Source organism: Etheostoma cragini, chromosome 8, assembly GCF_013103735.1.
Source record: "Etheostoma cragini isolate CJK2018 chromosome 8, CSU_Ecrag_1.0, whole genome shotgun sequence".
In the NCBI taxonomy this organism is placed as follows: domain Eukaryota; kingdom Metazoa; phylum Chordata; class Actinopteri; order Perciformes; family Percidae; genus Etheostoma; species Etheostoma cragini.
This window is the reverse complement of record NC_048414.1, coordinates 7,494,915-7,513,841: the sequence shown is the minus strand read 5'-3', so window position 1 is coordinate 7,513,841 and position 18,927 is coordinate 7,494,915. Positions and strand designations below refer to the sequence as shown.

Genomic DNA, 18,927 nt, shown 5'->3' with positions numbered 1-18,927 from the left:
CTAAATGTAGCCTATGCGACTGCATATGCACTGCTGGTTATACTTTGGCGATTTTTGTGATGTGGGCGCGGATGATGAATTTCGAGAACACCCTTTAAAATTAGGCCAATATAACACTGTTGATTATGATGCGTTTAGGTCTTTGTCTCACCCCTCCCTCCCTCCCTTCCTCCCTTCCTGCCAGGCCCACACATACAGCCTCCTCCCCCAGAACTAACGAGATGACCATCGCTGGCTCCTCTGAGCTCCATCAGTCACACCGCGGATCACTGAGTGCAAGCAGGCGGTCCGACACGACCCAGCGGACGGATCAGAAAAGGAAGGACGAGTGGGGGGGCAATAACATTTCGGATTAGAGGGCTTCAGCTATGAACATCCACAACGTTAAGTAGAAGTTAACGGAGCTCTCACACCACAAACGCGTCGAGGATGAACGGAACTGCAGCGGCCACTGGATCGGCTTCCTGCCGTTTCGCCCACTATTTTGTTGTGTGTGGAGTGGACACGGAGACGGGCCTGGAGCCGGACGATGGAGCAGGTAGGCTAGATGGTCTTTAAACACGAACCAGACAAATCCACACTAGATAAAGCCACAGCCGAGGACAAGTTTTACGTAAAACATTTTCCGTTTCAATTAGGCCTATCTGTGTGTGTAGGGCTGACATCCATTTAAATATGTTTTGATTGGACGCCACATTCCTATTCCTTTCAAAGCGTTGTTGACAACATCCTATCTGCCAGTAGCCGTTGTAGAATAGCCTATTTCTTGGCCACCATATTTTTATTTTAAATACATGCCATCAGAATTTGCTATTAGGCTTACCTTTTTTTAAACGCAGTTTAAAGACGTATTGTTTTGAGAAGGCTAACAAACAAAAACACAATCAAGAGAATGATCATGTCCCCATGAATTTGAAGTAAGAATTTTAAAATGACAATATCTGCCACCCTCTAGTTATGTCCTTTTGTCTTATCTCTGCCTGGGGAAAACACATTACAGTTATGTCTATTGAGAATATAGCTCTGTTGCTTTCTGCAAATCATCCACTGCTACACCTGGATAAAGAATATTGCAGAGAAAGGGTTGAAGAGATAGAGAAAAAACAACAGCATCCAATCCTCCCCTATAACGCTGGAGCACAGATGGCTCCTCTAGGCAGTGGTTTGTGTAGACTAAAGGACTGTGTGAGTGTGTGTTGTTAAAATCTAAAAGTGCCAATCTATCTGACCGCAGATTTGTCTGTTCAGCTCTTCATGTTCTCAAACAAAGATGAGCTTTTTGTTCCCAACAAAAACAACACATCTCTCCGTTTGTCACCAAAAGCCCAAAGGTGGAAGGAAATTGATGCTGTGATGTAGATGGATGTAGAAGTTACCACGGCAAAGACAGCTGCAGTAATGCTGCCTACTGTCAAGGCCTCGTGATGGTTTATTTGTGATGGATGGCTTTCCATCTTAGAAATAGAGACATGCGTGGGTGTTGCTTTCTCCCATAATGAGTTGTTTACGCAAAGATGAGGACAGATTCACCCAGCAGGAGCCCTTTGCACGTGTACGGCTCTATGTGTGTGCCTGGCTCTTTGTGAGGAAAAAGAGCTGTGCAGGTGTGTTGAATATCAACACCTTCAACGTCACTTCCAGGTTTGCAAACAAACAATAGTCACACCCTGTATTCTCCCTGTGTTCTTCGTAGCAGAAATGTAGCTCATGGAGAGCAGCTCCTTCATGGGAATGATGTAACAAGACATGCATTTTGGATAATAGCAAGAAAACTGTGTATTTAGGATGAGCTCTGCTGCAGACTTATTACTATTCTAACTAACCATCAGTGACTTAGATATCTGGCTCCCTGCGGCGAGTGACAGCACTGCTGGCTAGTGTATCTGAGCTCCACCAATCTGCTTATGTAACAGCGGGTCTTCTAAAAGACCTACTGCATCAGAAGCTCTGCTCTCCTTTCAAGGGATTTCTATCTCTGTTTTTGACTTAACATCCCTATTCTGTAAGATGTAGTCAAGCATGCATGTGTTTGGATATGTGAGGTGGCACAGTATCTCTTTTAATGTGTCTGTGTGTCATTAGTGAATGCCTACTGAGAAACAATTTGCCATTGTTGGCTTCTCAATAGATACCACTGTTTTTTCTGCAGCCTAATCAAATTTAACATGACGTTGCCTGTCGCTGGATGGCTGGGGCTTCAGCACCCAACTGTCCCAGAGCTGTGACATCACTGGACGCCGAGAACTCCCTGACCGAACATTTTAGAGCTGCTTTGTCATGTTGAATTGATGTTTTGCACTTGTCTTATTGTATGCAGATATTCCAGCCCGTCGAGGAATTTTATTTTTAGGCATCTATACTTTTATCTCTTATTGTAAGCGTACAAGCCCAGCATCATGTCTGTGTCTAAGGCTGAGATGAAAAACAATTGCCTGTCTTGTTTTGTCACATGATTCAACCTTCGGTGTTCAAGCAAATCTGTAATGCAAAGAAAGATTGATTTTAACATTTTACGCAAAAAAAGAGTAACTCATGATAAGTCACTGTCAGCTGACATTTGCTGTCATTTTAATCTCTTTCCACTTTTTATATCTGCCCTCACTCATGTAATGATGTGATGAATGGAACGGTGAGGGTAATCCAGTTGGTGAATATGATAGATGTCTACCTTTTAAGATCATTCAATCATCTCTAATGAAGTGTGCCTGTTTTAGGGAAGGGGCAATACATTTTTATGATGAATGTCTTAACCATGGAATGAATATAAAAAAAAACTTTGTTTTTGTCCTCCAAAAATATTGGCACTGTTGATATTATAGTGACAGTTGTAAGGACTTTCATGCCTACTGAGGATTAATGCTAAAACAATTTGAATAGTCGATAGACAGAATATCATAAGTGCCAAACATTAACTAGTTTTAGCATCTTAATTGTGAGGCTCTGCTGATTTTCTTTGTCTTATGTGACAGTAAATTGAATGTAGGCCTTTTTGGGTTTTTGGCCTGCTGGTCGGAAATTTGAAGATGTCACCTTGGGTTTCAGGAAATTGAAATGGACAGTTGTCAAAAAATTTAGCATTTTATGAAGCAAACAATTAGTCAAGAACATAATAGATTAGCCTAAATAATTATGTAAATTATCATTAATCACAGGCCTTTTAATGAAATAGGCTAAAATATTAGCTGTGAGTGTGCGTGTGCGTGTGCGTGTGCGGGCTAGAGAGTGAGAATATGGCAATTTAAGAGGAGTTAACATGCTGATTACAGCCTAACGGAAACAGACATTTAAGCTTTCATTCAAAAACTAAAACAAACCTCCCTCTTAACTCTGTTCAGTTAACACCGAGAAAGAGAGCGACTGCATGTGAATGTGGTCTGTGCAAACTCTTTGGTGGGAGCTCGTGTCAGGAGGAGTGTGTGGGTTTTAATTGGGTCAGCTGATGAAACTCGGGGTGACGTAAACCGCTGACGAGCTTTGTCTTGACGAGCTTTGTCTTGACGGCTATCTTTGAGGCCACAGTGGAAACCGCTACCACGGCAACTAGATGTCCTTCTGTGAGGCTTGATTCTGCCTCTCAGCGCAGACACCAATTTGTATCTTTGACTCAAGGGAAATTGACTCCCCTGCTTGTCTCTGTGATTCATTAGGTTCTTTCTCTCACCTACCAGTCTTACTCAGTTTAACTTAAAGTGGTGCTCTGCCTGCAGCACAGTTTCCTCTCGGGGTGCTTTGCGTCAGTTTTTAGGGAGGTGAGCCGGATGTTCCTAAATGCTGAATGAGTGCATCAAAGCTGGCAGAGAAGACTTGTTAGTTAGCCATTTGCAGTTGTTTCTGTATTTGTAATGTAGTGGGGTCAGTGTTGCAGAACCTTAACTCTGAGAATTGTTATGATGGATTAGTGAAATGGGGAATGCAGTGAAGACTTCTGGGCGCCTTTCCTCTCACAAAGTGGATGAATACTGAAAGTACTTAATTCACTACTGTCAATCACGCTGAATCATACATACACAGTTTATTTCTATCTTCAGCAGCTCATCTTCCCCCACTCCTGCTCCCTCAGCTAGCGCTCGGTATGTAACCTGATCTAAAAGGTGACACAAGGTGCAGAGAATGAAGAGAGGAGATACCAGAGCCAGAGAGAGCATTGCATCAAATCTGTGCATTGTGCATGTGGGACTGAACACTGACAAATTCAAACCATTCATGTACATGTACACCTGTGCACTCCCAAAAAGCATAAACAGTTTCCTTTTGCAGAGTGTCAGGGATTAAGGTTAAGGTAAAGTAAACTTTATTATCCCCTTGGTAGGCAATTCATTTTACAGCCAGCTGAGAATAAAGACAGCAGTTCATACACAGGATACACAACATAACATACAGATGTACTAATACTAATATTCATATGCATATGGGACAAATCAAGCTATTATTAAAATCAATGGTAAAAGGGACAAATGAGCTCTGAGTCTTACGCCTTGGTACGATATCCTTGCAACCAGATGGCAGCAGCCTGTATTCATGAGGGGTGTTGTACTGCTTTTCTAGTCTGTCTCTGTGGTAATGAGTTGAGTTACATAACCCTTGGAGGGTTTTCCCGCTTTGCTGCAAAATGGGCCTTGCTGTCAACAAAAGATGAACTTTCTTTCAGCCTATGTCGGTCAAAGTCATCCTGTCTGAGCTTTTTCATGAATCAAAGCTGCTGTCATTTTGTGACGTCTTCCGTTCTGTCATTTTCATCATACAATCTCAGCAATGATGAAAGTTAAACGTCACTAATATTAATCTATTATTAATCTAATATTATCTCTTTCTGTGCGTCTGTCTTTCTTTCAGGCGAGGGCTTTGAGCAGAGCCCCATTCGACGCTCGTTCAAGTCAAAGGTTCTGGTGCACTACCCCGAAAGCACAGACAGGAACCCCTTCAATAAAGATGCTGTCAACATGGTGAGGTCTTGGATGGCACATGTACACTCTTCTTTAGTGTCGTTAATTTGCTCTCACAACAATGGAAATGAAAGGACTTATTTGTAGGGCAAATGTGTTGTCGTTCTTCCAACCATTTGTGAATTTTGTTACAAATGGCAAAAGAGGACCATGATAACAAAAGAACTGAAAATAAGTGCACCAAGAGACATGTTTCTTTGCTTGTTCTCTGCCTAATAGAATACTCTTTTCTTTGTTCTTTCTTTCTTTCTTTTCACACAGAAATGTTTATTGTTCTCTGTGGGAAATATCATTAAAATGTATAGTCCTATTATAACATTTTAATGTAATTTTATTGGATTTTCAGACCCAGAAACTCTATATGTGCTAGAAGGACAAATTAAAAAAAAACACCACTAGTCATACAGTATAGGCATTCTTACACCCAATTAACATATAGGTTACATTTTTAACATTTTGTTTCATGTAATTTACATACTTTCTGAGAACACAGTTTTTGCATTAAATAGATTTTACAGAACAATTTGAAGCCAATGACAATACAAGCTTTGTTTTTTCATGTATCTGTCTCTTCCTCCTGAATGTTCTTGAGGTAAATTGTATCACTGTTTAACAACTGTTTGGAAAGACATATTCTATAATTGCTTTTTTGGATGCGTGTACATCGTCCCAGATGGTCTTTGGTTTTGTGTTATTTCAGAACATTCGCATGTGTGGTTTAGAAAATCCACGACTAGTATTGGTTATTGGCGTTATGTTTAAGAGTTTAATTTAAATTAAAAAAAATTTTAAACCCTCTTATTTTTTCTCCTCCCTTTCCTTATTTCCACACTTTCTCCTTAGCTCTGCATGCCGAGAGGTCTTTCCTTCCGCACACAGGCAGACAGGCTAGATCCTCAGTTTCACTCATTCACGATGTCTTTTGATGACGGTACAAGTTCCTACGGCTTCGTCCACACCTTCTATGAGGAGGTGACCAGTGCTCAGATCATCACTGCCATGCAGACTCTCTACCAGATGCATCATGTGGAGCACCATTCAGCTTCATCTGTCTCCTCTCCCTCTTCCTCGTCTTCGTCTGCGTCCTCGCCCTCCACCTCCAGCATGGACTCCTTTGTGAGCAGTTTGGATGAGTCAGACGCTGAGTCTTTGGCCGGGGTGTCCGCCCGCTTTGGCTGCGTAGGCTCCTTTGATCCAGCACGGGACACTCTGTACGTGTCCAAAGCCCTCTGCCTCCTTACGCCGCTCCCCTTTCTTCAAGCTGCTCGACAGTTTCTGTCTCAGCTTCACCAGGCCGTCACCTCCCACACAGCCCCACCCCTCCCATTAGAGAGCTACATCCACAACATCCTGTACGAGGTGCCTCTGCCTCCTCCTGGCAGGTCACTGAGGTTCCACGGGGTGCAGGGACCCATTGTGTGCCAGCGGCCCGGGCCGGGTGAGCTTCCACTGGGAGAGTACCCTCTTGGAGAGGCATTCTCCATGCTAGGTGTGGACAATTTGGTGCAACTAATTACTTGTGTACTTCTGGAGACACAAGTCCTGCTTTGCTCTCAAGGTAAACACACTAATTAGTTATACACTTAGAATAAGAATTAGAATAAGAATTTCCCATGTATTGCTAATGTCCAATTGTAACGCCATCAGTCTTTTAGCATAATTTAGCAATACCCATAGCACAGCAGCTGTTTTCCCTAAGATACTATTACTAAAATTTACACTGTTCAGCATTAAAATGCAGAAATTACTAAGATAGACAAGTACAGGACACGGCACAAAATGAAACAAAACAAATGAGACAGTTACTCCACATCTAAGCTATAGTAACAACACGGCAGATGGGTTTGAGGTTAATTTCCACAGAGAAACGGACACTAAGTTATTACAATGCTCTGTTGCATGTAAACACAAATATGAATTAAATACTAATATAAGCAACCCACATAATCGGCTTAATTAAAATAAAGTTTAAGGTAATGTACTAAAAAAATATGTTCTTCCCTCCCCATTCTCGTCTTTCTCATCTCCTTAGACTACCAGCGTTTGATGACAGTGGCAGAGGGCGTCACCACCTTGCTCTTCCCATTCCAGTGGCAACACATCTACCTGCCCATTATTTCTGCACCGTTACATCACCTCCTCGATGCTCCTGTGCCATTCTTATTGGGTATCCAGCGCAGAGAGGGAGCTCAGCGATCCTCCCTCCACCTGCCACACGAGGTACACAACTTAACACGGATCTCATGTGTGAATGCATCTGTAGTTTCCTGTGTGAACACGCCAGTCAACATTTCACTAAACATACACACACAAGGATCTAAAATGTTTTTTTCAACTGAAACATTTTTACAGCAATTTGCTGAGTCATCTTTGTGATGCATGCGTTACAATTTGCCCTCTGCCTCCGGCCTGTCAAATTGCGAGAATACATTTCTTCAGAGCACCCCGCACCCGTTCACAAATCCTATCCTGCATTTGAAATCGCTTTATGCTGCATGAATATCTCACTGAGGCCCCTTTGAAGTTGCTCTGCCCCAGAAAAGGAGGCAATTGAAAAACCGCCTGGGGAGGGGGGGGGGGGCAAGCAAAACTGCAGAGCATGAGAGATCCAGAATAATGGGATCGCTAAATAATTGATGAGAATTAGGGATCACCACTTATTTCTTGAGTTGTGCAATTTGGTGTATGGCGGATGGTGATTTCCAAGGAAATGTGAAATATTTTAATCATGCATTCAGGATTTGTTGGGATTGCGTTTTTTTCTTGTCTCAATTTGATAAGGGCACAGTTTGGCTCACATGGTACAAAAAAAACAACCTAATATCGTCCTTAAGATTGATACAGTGTGCATGAAAAACCTGAATGCTCTTCTTTTTGTGTTCTTCAAAATATTTTCCTATACAAAGAAGGTAATGAAAAAAAACAATAGCTAAGAAGTGAAGACATTATCTGGGAGGATGAAGTTGCCAGAGTAAGAGGATGTCTTCAACTGTCCATTCTTCAGTACATCAACTGCCTAAGGTCACTGTTAAAGGTTGGGTTGCTGCTGACTGCGCTGTGCTCCACTGCTGCTTACCGAAGCACTATTTCTAAATCAGCCACTGTCTCACAAAGTTTTGTACCTCATTGCACAGAACCTTTACGGGCACAGTTCTGGTTTCTTATTTGTTTGCTGGTGTGGAAGCCTGATATGAAAGATTTCCACAATTTCCCATGTTGCAGTGATAACAGTAATAATTACATAATCCTTCACATGCTAATATCTTCTGAGGCCTTATGATGGTGAAATGCTGGAAAGTAAATCTTTATTTCTGATCTTAATTGGATGTTAAAGCTCAGCCACTACATTCTAATTGGTTAAATCTTTTATGATTATCTGATGGAAAGTGTTTTTCATATTTCTTACTTTCTCTATTTTCTCTTGTCTGTTACCTCCACACAGGCCAACCTGTGCTTTGTGGACATTGACAACCGCTCTGTTGAGACCCCGGAGGACCTCCCCATGTTTCCAGAACAGACCGAGCTAATCCAGGAGCTGACTGAAGTACTGCTGCGCTTTGGGCTCCCTCCACAGGGTGGTGTGATCACCAAGCCCGCCACCACCTCCCCTCGCATAAGCGGCCTGGTGCTGGAGGATCTAATGGAGGACAAAAGGAACGGGAACCTTGGAGGCGAGGAGCTGGCGGTGCTAGAGAGGCTGCAGGCTCTTGCGCGGAGGTGCGGCGGAGAAAAGACTTCAGATGGAGGGAAGACACTGGGACACGTGTTTGAGGAGGAGGAGGAAGAGCTGAAGGCTGCCAAGCTGAACGTTCAGCTGAGGGAAGTGTTTGCTGGACGTTTTGCTGCCATGTTTGGCAGGTACGAGGAGTTTGTCATCCACAGCGCTCTTGATTTGGACTCCTGGTTGAGCAACCGAGAGGGCACGTTCAGCTTTGACAAGGTACATCAGTAGATGTCAATGCAAAAATCAATTGATAGAGCTAATAAAACTGCATTTATTATTGCCATTTATTAAGATTGCATCTCTGTTGTTTTTTTAAATACGTAATGTTTGAAAGATTAAATCCTCCATGTTGTGTTTAAAAGTTGGGCTTTTAAATGTTTCAGGGTTCCTTCCTCTCAGTTCAACCTGCGAGCCACTTGGACTTCTTGTCCCAGTTCTTGGAGACATCCATGTTTTCTTCCTTTGTGGATGGGAAGGTGATATCGCGTTGGGCGGATAGAGAGCCACTTCAGCAGCTTTTTGACAGCCGTTTGGAGAGAGAGCGACTGAATGACACAGACACAGAGGACTCCCGTAACTGTCGCTACAGGAAGTGCACCACGGTCTTTGAGTCAGGTACTGTGAAGGTGCTAATGAATAAAAGAGGATGAAACAAAGTACAATGACATACATGTTGTTGCCAGAAGAGTCAAAAAATAAATACTGTAAGCCTACAACATGGAACAGAAGGCAAAAAATACCATAAAAACAGAAAACTGGCTCAAATGTTACTCATAGTATAGTATGGATCAGTGTTGCTGTAAGATGTTTTTCTTACAATGTCAAGTATTCTAGGTCAATGATATAAGACTATGGTGCTTTATAGTAACTTAAGTCAGTGATTCCCAACCAGGTGTACTTGAACCCCAGTGGATACTTCTAAGATTGTGGGGCAGCTCAACGAAATTATGATTTGATTTGTTTAAATGAAAATATTTGAGCTGTAACAGCTGAACACTACATGTTGCCGTGTGTGCAAACTAGTTAGCAATTGAGCACAGAAGTTTAAACAGGTAGCTTAAAGTAATAAATAAATGGTATAAATAAATATCTAAAAGTAATAGCAAAACATTTCAAATGATTTGCTTCTAAATAACAAGAGTAACATCTGGATGTTTCTGCAGTGTTTTCTCAGCATGTAGATGGTATATAGTGAGAAAGTAGATTAAAGCCCCAATTGGTAGATTGGGTAGAATGATCATTGAAGTTGATGCCAGATTGTCGAGGGAATCTGCAAATCTGTCGCCATCTGTCCTCTTTAGGTTTATACTGTATGTTGTTTATGCTGATATCCTTTCTGCAGCCACCAGTTTTCTCCTATCTTTTGAATTAAAAAGATTTTGCTTAGAGGGGACTGAACCAGTAACTGATTTCTTCAAAGGGATTCAAAATCTAATTATCTGATGAATAATTGAAACACAAAAGGGATGAGAAATTATTTGAGGGGGAAAAGATTAATCAGGAATTAGACGGGTGAACCAAAGGATACGGTAGGGGAGGAGCATTATAGTGGTATAGGCGGAGGGTAAGGCTTGGTGGCCTATAAAAACTCAAATTTTCAGCTTTAAAGTCCTACCATCCTAGACTAGAATAGGAAATCTTTTTGTCATTGTAACAGATGCAACAACATTAAGTGCAGTCCTTGTCGAATGCCAAACATCTATGAGGTAATACATGAATAAATAAAGAATGCTACTACTGCATAAATGATAATGTTAAAAACACATAGGAGACACACCCAGCCATCCACTCTGCATTTCCTCTCTGCAGAAAACACACTGCTTGAATCTCAATCTTGCTCTATTATTGTTCACGTTAAGACTAATCTACAGTAGATCCTCCTATTGGATCGTAACCATTTCTGTGTTTGTCACTGCAGCTCAGGTCATTGAGCGCAGACTGATGAAGGCTGACCACACAGCCATACACCCCCACCTGCTGGACATGAAGATCGGCCAGGGTCGTCACCAACCGGGCTACTTCCCTAAGCTGCAGGCAGATGTGCTTGCACAGGGACAAAACACCAACAAGTGAGCCTTTGTTTGCTGCTGTTATTCAGACAGAATACATTAGAACAGTGATTCCCAACCACTGATACTTGTAAACCAGGAAAGTGTGCAAACTCTTTGTTTGTGCCTCATTTGCACAATTAAAGTATTTTCCAAGAGCATTCTAGCTGTTGTGCGGACTTCAGTCACTTTCTTTGAATAGTAATTTTTTTGTCCTGCACAACTTCATAGATGTGCACATCGTCTTTCTTGTACTTGTAACCCAGGGTGTACAAGGTGAAGCTCAACTCATTTGAAACAAATATTTGTGATTATACCAATATATATATATAGAATAGGAAATAAACATCCTATCTAACACTAAGTTAGGAATTGGTGTGATGCGGCTCTTTTTTAAATGTATTAACACAATAGATAGTTACCCAAGTTAAAAGCAATTGACAAACCGTTAATATAGTTAGCTTAAAGTAATAAATAAATAATTTAGAAGTCCTGCTCTTGCCAGACCCAGGACAGGATACTTAAGACCACAGCATTACAATATCACTAGTTGATAGGGTCTGCCTTATTACCCAAAATGTGTGTGTACACACATATGTATATTAAATACACAAACACTGTCAACACACTTGGAAGAAAAAATGTTTATTTTATTTTTTTATTTTAAACAGATGGTCCGGTCGTGTTACAGCAACACGCAGGACTGACCTCAAGAGATCAACAGTGACTGAACATTCAGGAGTGGACAATGAACAGAGACAGGTACTTTCATGTGACACACACACACACACACATACACACTTACCTTACGTGTCTAATTTATTACCTTTTGGCTATTTAACAGAAGCACACTTTTGCAAGGAAGAACCTCCGCCAGTCTAAGCTAATTGATCCGTCACTTCGAGCTGTCACTCAGACTCACCGAGAGTTTGCTGAAGGACTGCTGAGCGAGTGTCGTCTGAAGGTGAGAGCTCTATCTGCGCGGTGATGGAGGCACTGATGTCTGCCACTGATTCCATAAAATATTGTTCAAGGTTAATGCCACAAAATGTTCTCTTTGGCCCTTTAGACCAAACGGATGTTGATGGAGAGGATGGGGAAGGAGAGTGTGGAACTGGGTCAGGGAGAAGCCAACATCACAGGCCTGCAGGAAAACACACTCATCCACGGTCTGTGTGACCTACTGGAGAGAACCTGGGGCCACGGTCTGCAGCTGAAACAGGTCAGATTATGCCTACCGGTAATCAGCTCAGATTACCTAAATAAAAACCTGTGTGTCCCCATGTAAACAAATTCACATCATGTATACAAACCCACGGAGATGACTGTATGAACAGGCTGAATATTGACTAGTGTTTTTATTTTGAACAGGGGAAGTCCGCTCTTTGGTCCCATCTGCTTCACTACCAGGCGGCCCGGGGGAAGACGGAGACACCAGCTGAGTCTCCAGGTCAGAGCACAACCTGACTGATTGTTTTTCTTGTGTAAATCACTGCACCAAGAGTCTTTTGATGATTGCCGTTTAACTTGCTGTCTGTTCAGGGTCTAGCAGATCATTTGATGATGGGACTCTGCTCCTGAGAGGATCGTTAATACAGGATATGAGGTAACGGGGCAACACACACTTTTTGATGTTGGAGAGAGTGGTGCATTTATGTGGGAGAAATTGTGTATGGCAAGTTTGTGTTTAAGTTCTATCTTTTAAGAAAAAAAATAGCCTTTCAAATACCTGATATTTTGGCTAAAGCTTAGATGAAGAGATCTTAACTCTTAAAATACTAATACACAGTACTACACATGCAATATACAGTATCTCCAGCATGCTTTTCAATCCGTGGTCACAGGCGTTGATTTTTCTAGAAGATATCAAATGAAATACCTTGAATGAACAATCAATAGACCTTGTTCTTCACGTTTACTGTTCTTTCAGGTTTATCCAGACCATGAGTGAGGGTCTGTCTGAGGTCGGTCAGTCTCGGGCCTGGATCCACCTGGCTCTTGAGAAGAAAATGCTATCCCAGCACCTTAAAGAGCTGCTAACAAACCAGCAGCTACTTAGGTCAGAATCACTTATTAATTCTTATTAAGGAGAAGTACACAAAAGTCTAATGTTTCTGGATGTAATTTATAGTGAGGCTCATGATTTTGACTGTTTTGCTCTTTCTTCATGTCCCCTGACAGGCAGCTGTATAAACCTCATGCATTCCTGCTCTGTGAAGAAGAAAGGGAGCAGTTTCTGTTCCACCTGCTCTCTCTCAACACTGTGGACTACCTCTGCTTCACACGCGTCTTCACCTCCATCAGTAAGTCCTGTAAACTTTAACCACTAGAATTTACTGGCAGTTTTATAGAATTCCAACTGAACATTTCCTTTGGCTTGTTTCTCAACCCACTGGCCTTATATACTTTAATTACACACAGTATCCCATGGATTCACACAGACCCGATGCTGTGAAAAACAACTATAAATAAATGAGTTAAACTTTGCTCTTGTGTCTCTCCAGGTATTCCATACCGTGTTGTTATAATACCAATGAAGAAGCTGAGCATTGCAATGGCAACAGTTGACCCTTGGGTGTGCGTGTCAGGAGAACTGGGTGATTCAGGAGTGAGACAGATCCCGAAGAATTCACAAGAGATCTTTTTCCAGGTTTGTGTACACTCTACAGCAGTAAGTTCCACATCATGTCTGACAGAGACACGTGCAGAGATACACTTACTGTGCTCCATGCTTTTCATTTCAGTGCAAGAACCTGGGCAGGCTTAGCACTCTGCAGCTGGGACAGGAGAACTCCGGCTTGCTGGCTAAGTGTCTTATTGACTGTGTGATGGTGTATAATGAGATCACTGGACACACCTACAAGTAAGTTTTTACTTTGATCTTGGTCTCATCACTAAACACTGAATGTAACCTCAGCACAGTGGCACAAAAAAAACAGCTCCCCATTTTTTAAAGATACGATGACATCTAAATGATCCTATGTTTGTTTCCACAAACACTCCCGTGAGAAAGCTGCTTGATCATATGACAGTGATTCATTTACAATGAAAATGGCAACAACAACAAAAAGAGTGCCTCCATGTACACTATGATGGATTACTAAAGCGTATTTGAAGCCTATTTCGAGTGTCTACAAGTTTATTTATCTTTTAATATTTAAGTTTATTTATTACAATATTGTCGTGAACTGAAATCAGACGCTGCCCTGTATAGAGCAAATCCCTCTAAAGATGCACGTCTCACCTTAGAAATTGTGGTCAGTTATCTAAATTAAAAGATATTTTGAATGTAAACTATACACATGTGCTGATTTGGACAGATAGCTCTTACCGAAGCCATGTCCTCGTATGATAATTGTTTTGAAGTTGAATACAACAAAACACTGCGTCTTCTTTGTTTTCAGGTTTCCATGCGGCCGATGGCTGGGAAAAGGCGTGGGCGACGGCAGTTTGGAAAGAGTTCTCATTGGTCAGCTGGTGTCACCTGGTGGAGAGGAGGATGCTGGAAGGTGGACAGGGACGCCTCCGGAGCTGGCCTCTCCTTCTCAGAGTGTGCGGGCAGTACTGGGGTCGCTTGGCATCCGAAGCAGTGCGTACTGACAAAGACCACATTCTTGATTACAATAGCTGACCTACTTGTTGGTACAATAACAGATTATGCTCCTGTTTTCACCTCTTCTATTAAACTCCACTTCCCTATTTCTATTTGTTTGGTTTTATTTTATCAGGAATGCACTCTGTTGAAGTACAAGAGGACGTGAGGGAGGCAGCAAATAACCTTGTTAAACACTTCCACAAACCCGAACAAGAGGTATGTGTGTAAATAGTGAGTGTGTATTACACATTAAACTATATTCATTTAACCTGTTGCACAAAGCTAAAATGTGGTGAAAATGGTTGATAGAAAGCATCTCATGCAGCGTGTGTCAGACTCTCAACCTCCTGCTTGTGCTATTTTTTATCTCCAAAATGTTTTCGTTACCCAGACTTCTCCTGCCTGGGCCTCATTTGTCTCATTTGTGTATCGGACTAGTGTCTCTCAGCTCAACAGCAAGTTAAAAGCACTGAAGAGACTTAGTGGATCACTTTCATTTATCTGTAGCAGGCCTCCTATTCATTGTACTTACATCTTTAGTGCACAGGCTTTACTGTTCAATTATTTGTTCTGTTTGCTTTCTGTCAGTAAATAAAGGAAGAGCCTTTTAGATTCGAAATAAACAAATGTTTCTCTGCTGTGGGCAATTTTAGAAAATTGCATATGTGGGGATTTATGGAAGTTGAAAGATGAGCCTCTTTCTTACAGTGCCTCTATTTACTCTGTTTCCATTTCTCTCATCCCAGAGGGGCAACTTGACAGTCTTGTTATGTGGTGAAGGAGGTCTGGTGCTTTCCTTGGAGAAGTTCCTCCTGCACGGGTTTAAATCTAACCGTCTTTTCCAGAGGAATGTGTTTGTTTGGGACTTTGTTGGTAAGTACTTTGAGTGTGAGTCCATTAAAAGTGGTTTACATTCTCACTAATGCCTGTTTCCTGTCTACATCTACTGGTGATTAATATGAATTTCACATTTCAAATAGCATGCAACATGCGTTTTGTTAACAAACAGCGCTACACCCTCTAACTCAAGTGTGTCTTATACAACCTTATTTTCTCTTATTGTCTGTACATTAAAAAGCTATGAACTGACAGTTTGACCAACTCTTCCCCATAGAGAAGTCAGTGGTTTCCATGGACACAGCTGATCAGCTGGATGGCCTGCATGGATCAACATTGACAAAGGGTCCACCTTGCGATTTACTGTGCCACTACGTCAATGCCATCAATGCCTCGCCACGAAACATTGGAAAAGAGGGAAAGTTCCAGCTGTTGGTCTGCTTGGGAATCAGGTAAAGTGGTCATATTATTGTTTGTAATAAACAACAATAGATGTTTAGACTGATATTGATGTAACTAATTCAATGTAGTATGTCTAAAAACATAGATTTATTAATCCATATTTAAACTAGAATAGTTTAAAAATATTCTCCCCACTGGAATCTGTGATTTTAAAGCCTCCTGGTCAGTATACAGTGTTGAGCAAATTTAATATACTTTCCTTCCTGAGGCCCAGAGGAAGCAGCACAACTACACTGAAACATTTACATAACATGGTGTGGTACACTGGTCTTTCAATGACTAACAAGCATAAGCTAACAAAGTTGGTAAACATAACATCTAAGGTGGTTGGGGTACAGATACCACAGCTGCAACATTTATTTGATTAACGGATGTGTTTTTAGACATCCTGTTGCACACTAAATTTCCTTTTCTAAGGATAAATAAAGTGGAACTTAAATGGTTGGACACGAGTTGCAGGAAAATCATTCACATCTCTGTGTAAATATAATAAAATAAATAAATAAATAAAACTCAACGTTTAGCTTTCACTTAGGCTAAACTAATTAAGCTTCAGTGAAAAGAGAATTTCAATTAAATAACTGTGACATCAGCTCCTTGTTTTCTCTTGTTTTTGCATCAACAGTCAATCAAATCTAAATGGTAAATTTGGGTTGAATGAAAACACATACTGTATGTAGACAGTTAGATCACGTCATGTTGTCTCTTTATCTGTCCTTTTCTATGTATCTCCATATTTTCTGTCAATTAAAGCAAACAGCTTTAAACGTGTAAGAATGGTTTAGGAATATACTTTGGGTGTATTGGGTCAAATGCTTGTAACTTCAAAGATAAGACTGTGTGTGTCCGTGCTTTGGATTAACACACCGTATGACCTGAACATTAAGTTCAATGAACATTGAAAGCATCTTGGTTTGTTGTGGATTAAAACCGTTTCAAGAGAAAGTCGTTCTGTCTTGTAGCCATATAACTCACCTTTCAATTCATTCCTGAACTTCATCAGGCATTTATGGGACAATCATTGATCATTGAGCCATTCTTCTTTGCAGGGACCGGCTTCTCTCTCATTGGCTCCCCCTGCTGGCAGAGTGCCACCTGACAGCGCGGACTTACGAGGAAGGTGCTCTTCTGCGGGACAAAGCTGCCGTGCACTCCCTCTCCCGCATCCTGCACACACTCAATGAGTTTGCCATTACCCTGGAAACTGCACTGGTCAAAGGAGTTGACCTCTGACCCTGAAAAATAAGCACCTTCTCTGTAACCTAAAACCGGAATGCAGATGTGTTAAAATATTCATATTTCCATTTTGTGGGAAAAGGAAGTGCATCCAGACACTTGAGATATGGGACTTTATCATAAAAGAGGACAGTGGACTGGATGAAGACACTGGCAACCCGAGCTCCGAACATATTGCCTTGTTCACTGATGTAAATGTCTTACATACTGTATTTGCTTCAGGAAATAGTCTGTTTTTTCCTATGCTTGTTGACACTGTGAAATTCATTTCCTCAAGGAGAATTAGAGTCATTCATTATTCCAAATAGTAGATATTTTCACAGCTCCCACCATTAACGGTATCTGACCCTAGGACAACTATAACTTTCCTTCAACTGCTGTATTGCTTGCACTTAAACTTTAAACTAAGCACATGCATGGCTAAATTATGTCTGTTTGTTTTATGTCTTAGTGTGTACAAAACTTCAGGACTCAGGCCTCATTATAAACATTTTTTCTTGACTTCATTCATTGCATATCTTAATAAATATACTACAAAAAAATAAATGTCCCCAAAATGTTACACCATTATGCTCTTGTTAATTTGTGAAACATCTTGCCTGTTTCTCATTGTTTGCTTCAGTTTGAGGTCACATACTGCAGAGTTGTGCTCTTGAAATCCTCCGTTGGTGAAACACTGAAACCAAACTAGTGTCCCCATTGTGTCAATTCAAACAGCCTTTGTCCGAAAACGTATTTCCCCTCTCTCATTGTAAATATTTTTGCTTCATTAGACCTTTGATAGAACTGTTCCCATTTGTAATTATGATGTAATGAATTTGTGGCATATTTTCTGTATAAAAGGCATTTTGTTTGTGTTTGTGTAAAACAATAGATTTCCATTATAGGCACATGTTACGGATATCTTGTTTGTTTCTAAACTGTTCAGTTGTCTTCAGACAATGCATAGAGCACAGTTTCTTAAAAATGCTAGGTATTATGTTGACGTTACATTTAATTCAACAGTTGAAGAATTATTGAAATGCTGTCTCCTGCACGGTCCTGCAAGCACTATGTAACCCACAATGACCAAGCCGATATTATAATTTAAATACAGATTAGAGAAGAATTGTTATTTATGAAATGTGTTGTCAAAGATTAAAATTAATATTGACATAACTGACTTAGTATTGGGTTTCTTTGTTCTATTCACTGTAATATGTGATGTCTGAAAGGATGTGATAATATTTGCATAGTAAAGTGATTTTGAGATTGCACAATTCTTTTCATAGGTCTAATTGCGTGGATGTTTACCAAGAATTTGACTCTTGGAGTTTGCCAAATGAAAACTTGACCAACTCCTCTATACATTGTGGTTGGCTGCGTCTTCTGACAGAAGCTCCTTAGAATGTTTGAGATGGTGTTGGCAGTGTCACGGCAGATGGCCGCTCACCTGGAGCCAGGTTCTGTTTGAGGTTTCTGTTAGTAGGATTTTTTTCCTTGCCACTGTCAAACCAAGTGCATGCTCATGGGGTATTGTTGGGTCTCTGTAAATTATAGAGAGAGTCTAACCCTGCTTTATAAAAAAAGTGTCCTGGGGTGACCTCTACTTCGCCCAGTGGGAGTGTTTGCCACATGTGGGCTGGGTCCTTTGCAGCGGCCGGGGTTCGACCTGCGGCCCTTTGCTGCATGTCATTGCCCATCTCTCTCCCACCTTTCCTGTCTATTCACTAAAATATAAAAATAGTGACAAATGGCCATCCCATATTCCAACAGCCCAACATCTAAGCCCGTCACTAATAAAGAAAAAAATGGCCAAAAAACATCTTTAAAAAGTGTCCTAAGATAACTTCTGTTGTGATTTGACACTAGGCTAAATAAAATTGAATAGAATTACACAATATGAAGACAGCCTCATACAGGTGATGAATCAAACAGTGTATGTGCAGTGTAATGCAATTCAGTAACCCTGAAAATAAAATCTACTTTTGTAAAGCTTGTGATGCTGAATTACCATTAGGTTTTAGGGAAAGAAAATTGCAGACAAATTCTGAGGTGTCTTGAATGACAGTATGGCAGCCTAATTGTGTGTGTTGTATTTAA

At 41.0% G+C, this 18,927-nt stretch overlaps 1 protein-coding gene across 1 annotated transcript; it reads left to right on the top strand.

Annotated features, from left to right (window-relative positions):
- The first annotated feature begins 212 nt into the window (after positions 1–212).
- Positions 213–18,003, top strand: LOC117949546 (DENN domain-containing protein 5B-like). Its single transcript, XM_034879890.1, has 21 exons — positions 213–538; positions 4,834–4,943; positions 5,787–6,501; positions 6,976–7,163; positions 8,386–8,883; positions 9,051–9,282; positions 10,586–10,736; positions 11,387–11,477; positions 11,560–11,679; positions 11,785–11,937; positions 12,087–12,165; positions 12,258–12,321; positions 12,646–12,774; positions 12,897–13,018; positions 13,220–13,365; positions 13,460–13,578; positions 14,120–14,304; positions 14,444–14,526; positions 15,057–15,183; positions 15,425–15,599; positions 16,659–18,003. Exons 1-21 carry the CDS (start codon positions 430–432, stop codon positions 16,840–16,842), a joined length of 3,780 nt encoding a protein of 1,259 aa, XP_034735781.1. The 5' UTR covers positions 213–429; the 3' UTR covers positions 16,843–18,003.
- Positions 18,004–18,927: the final 924 nt, after the last annotated feature.

Bases quoted from the DNA above. Each gene is read 5' to 3' on its own strand.
- LOC117949546 (XM_034879890.1), top strand. From the start codon at position 430: ATGAACGGAACTGCAGCGGCCACTGGATCGGCTTCCTGCCGTTTCGCC. The intron at 12,775-12,896 runs GTCAGAATCACT...GTCCCCTGACAG, and splicing joins ACAAACCAGCAGCTACTTAG to GCAGCTGTATAAACCTCATG. The intron at 13,019-13,219 runs GTAAGTCCTGTA...GTGTCTCTCCAG, and splicing joins ACGCGTCTTCACCTCCATCA to GTATTCCATACCGTGTTGTT.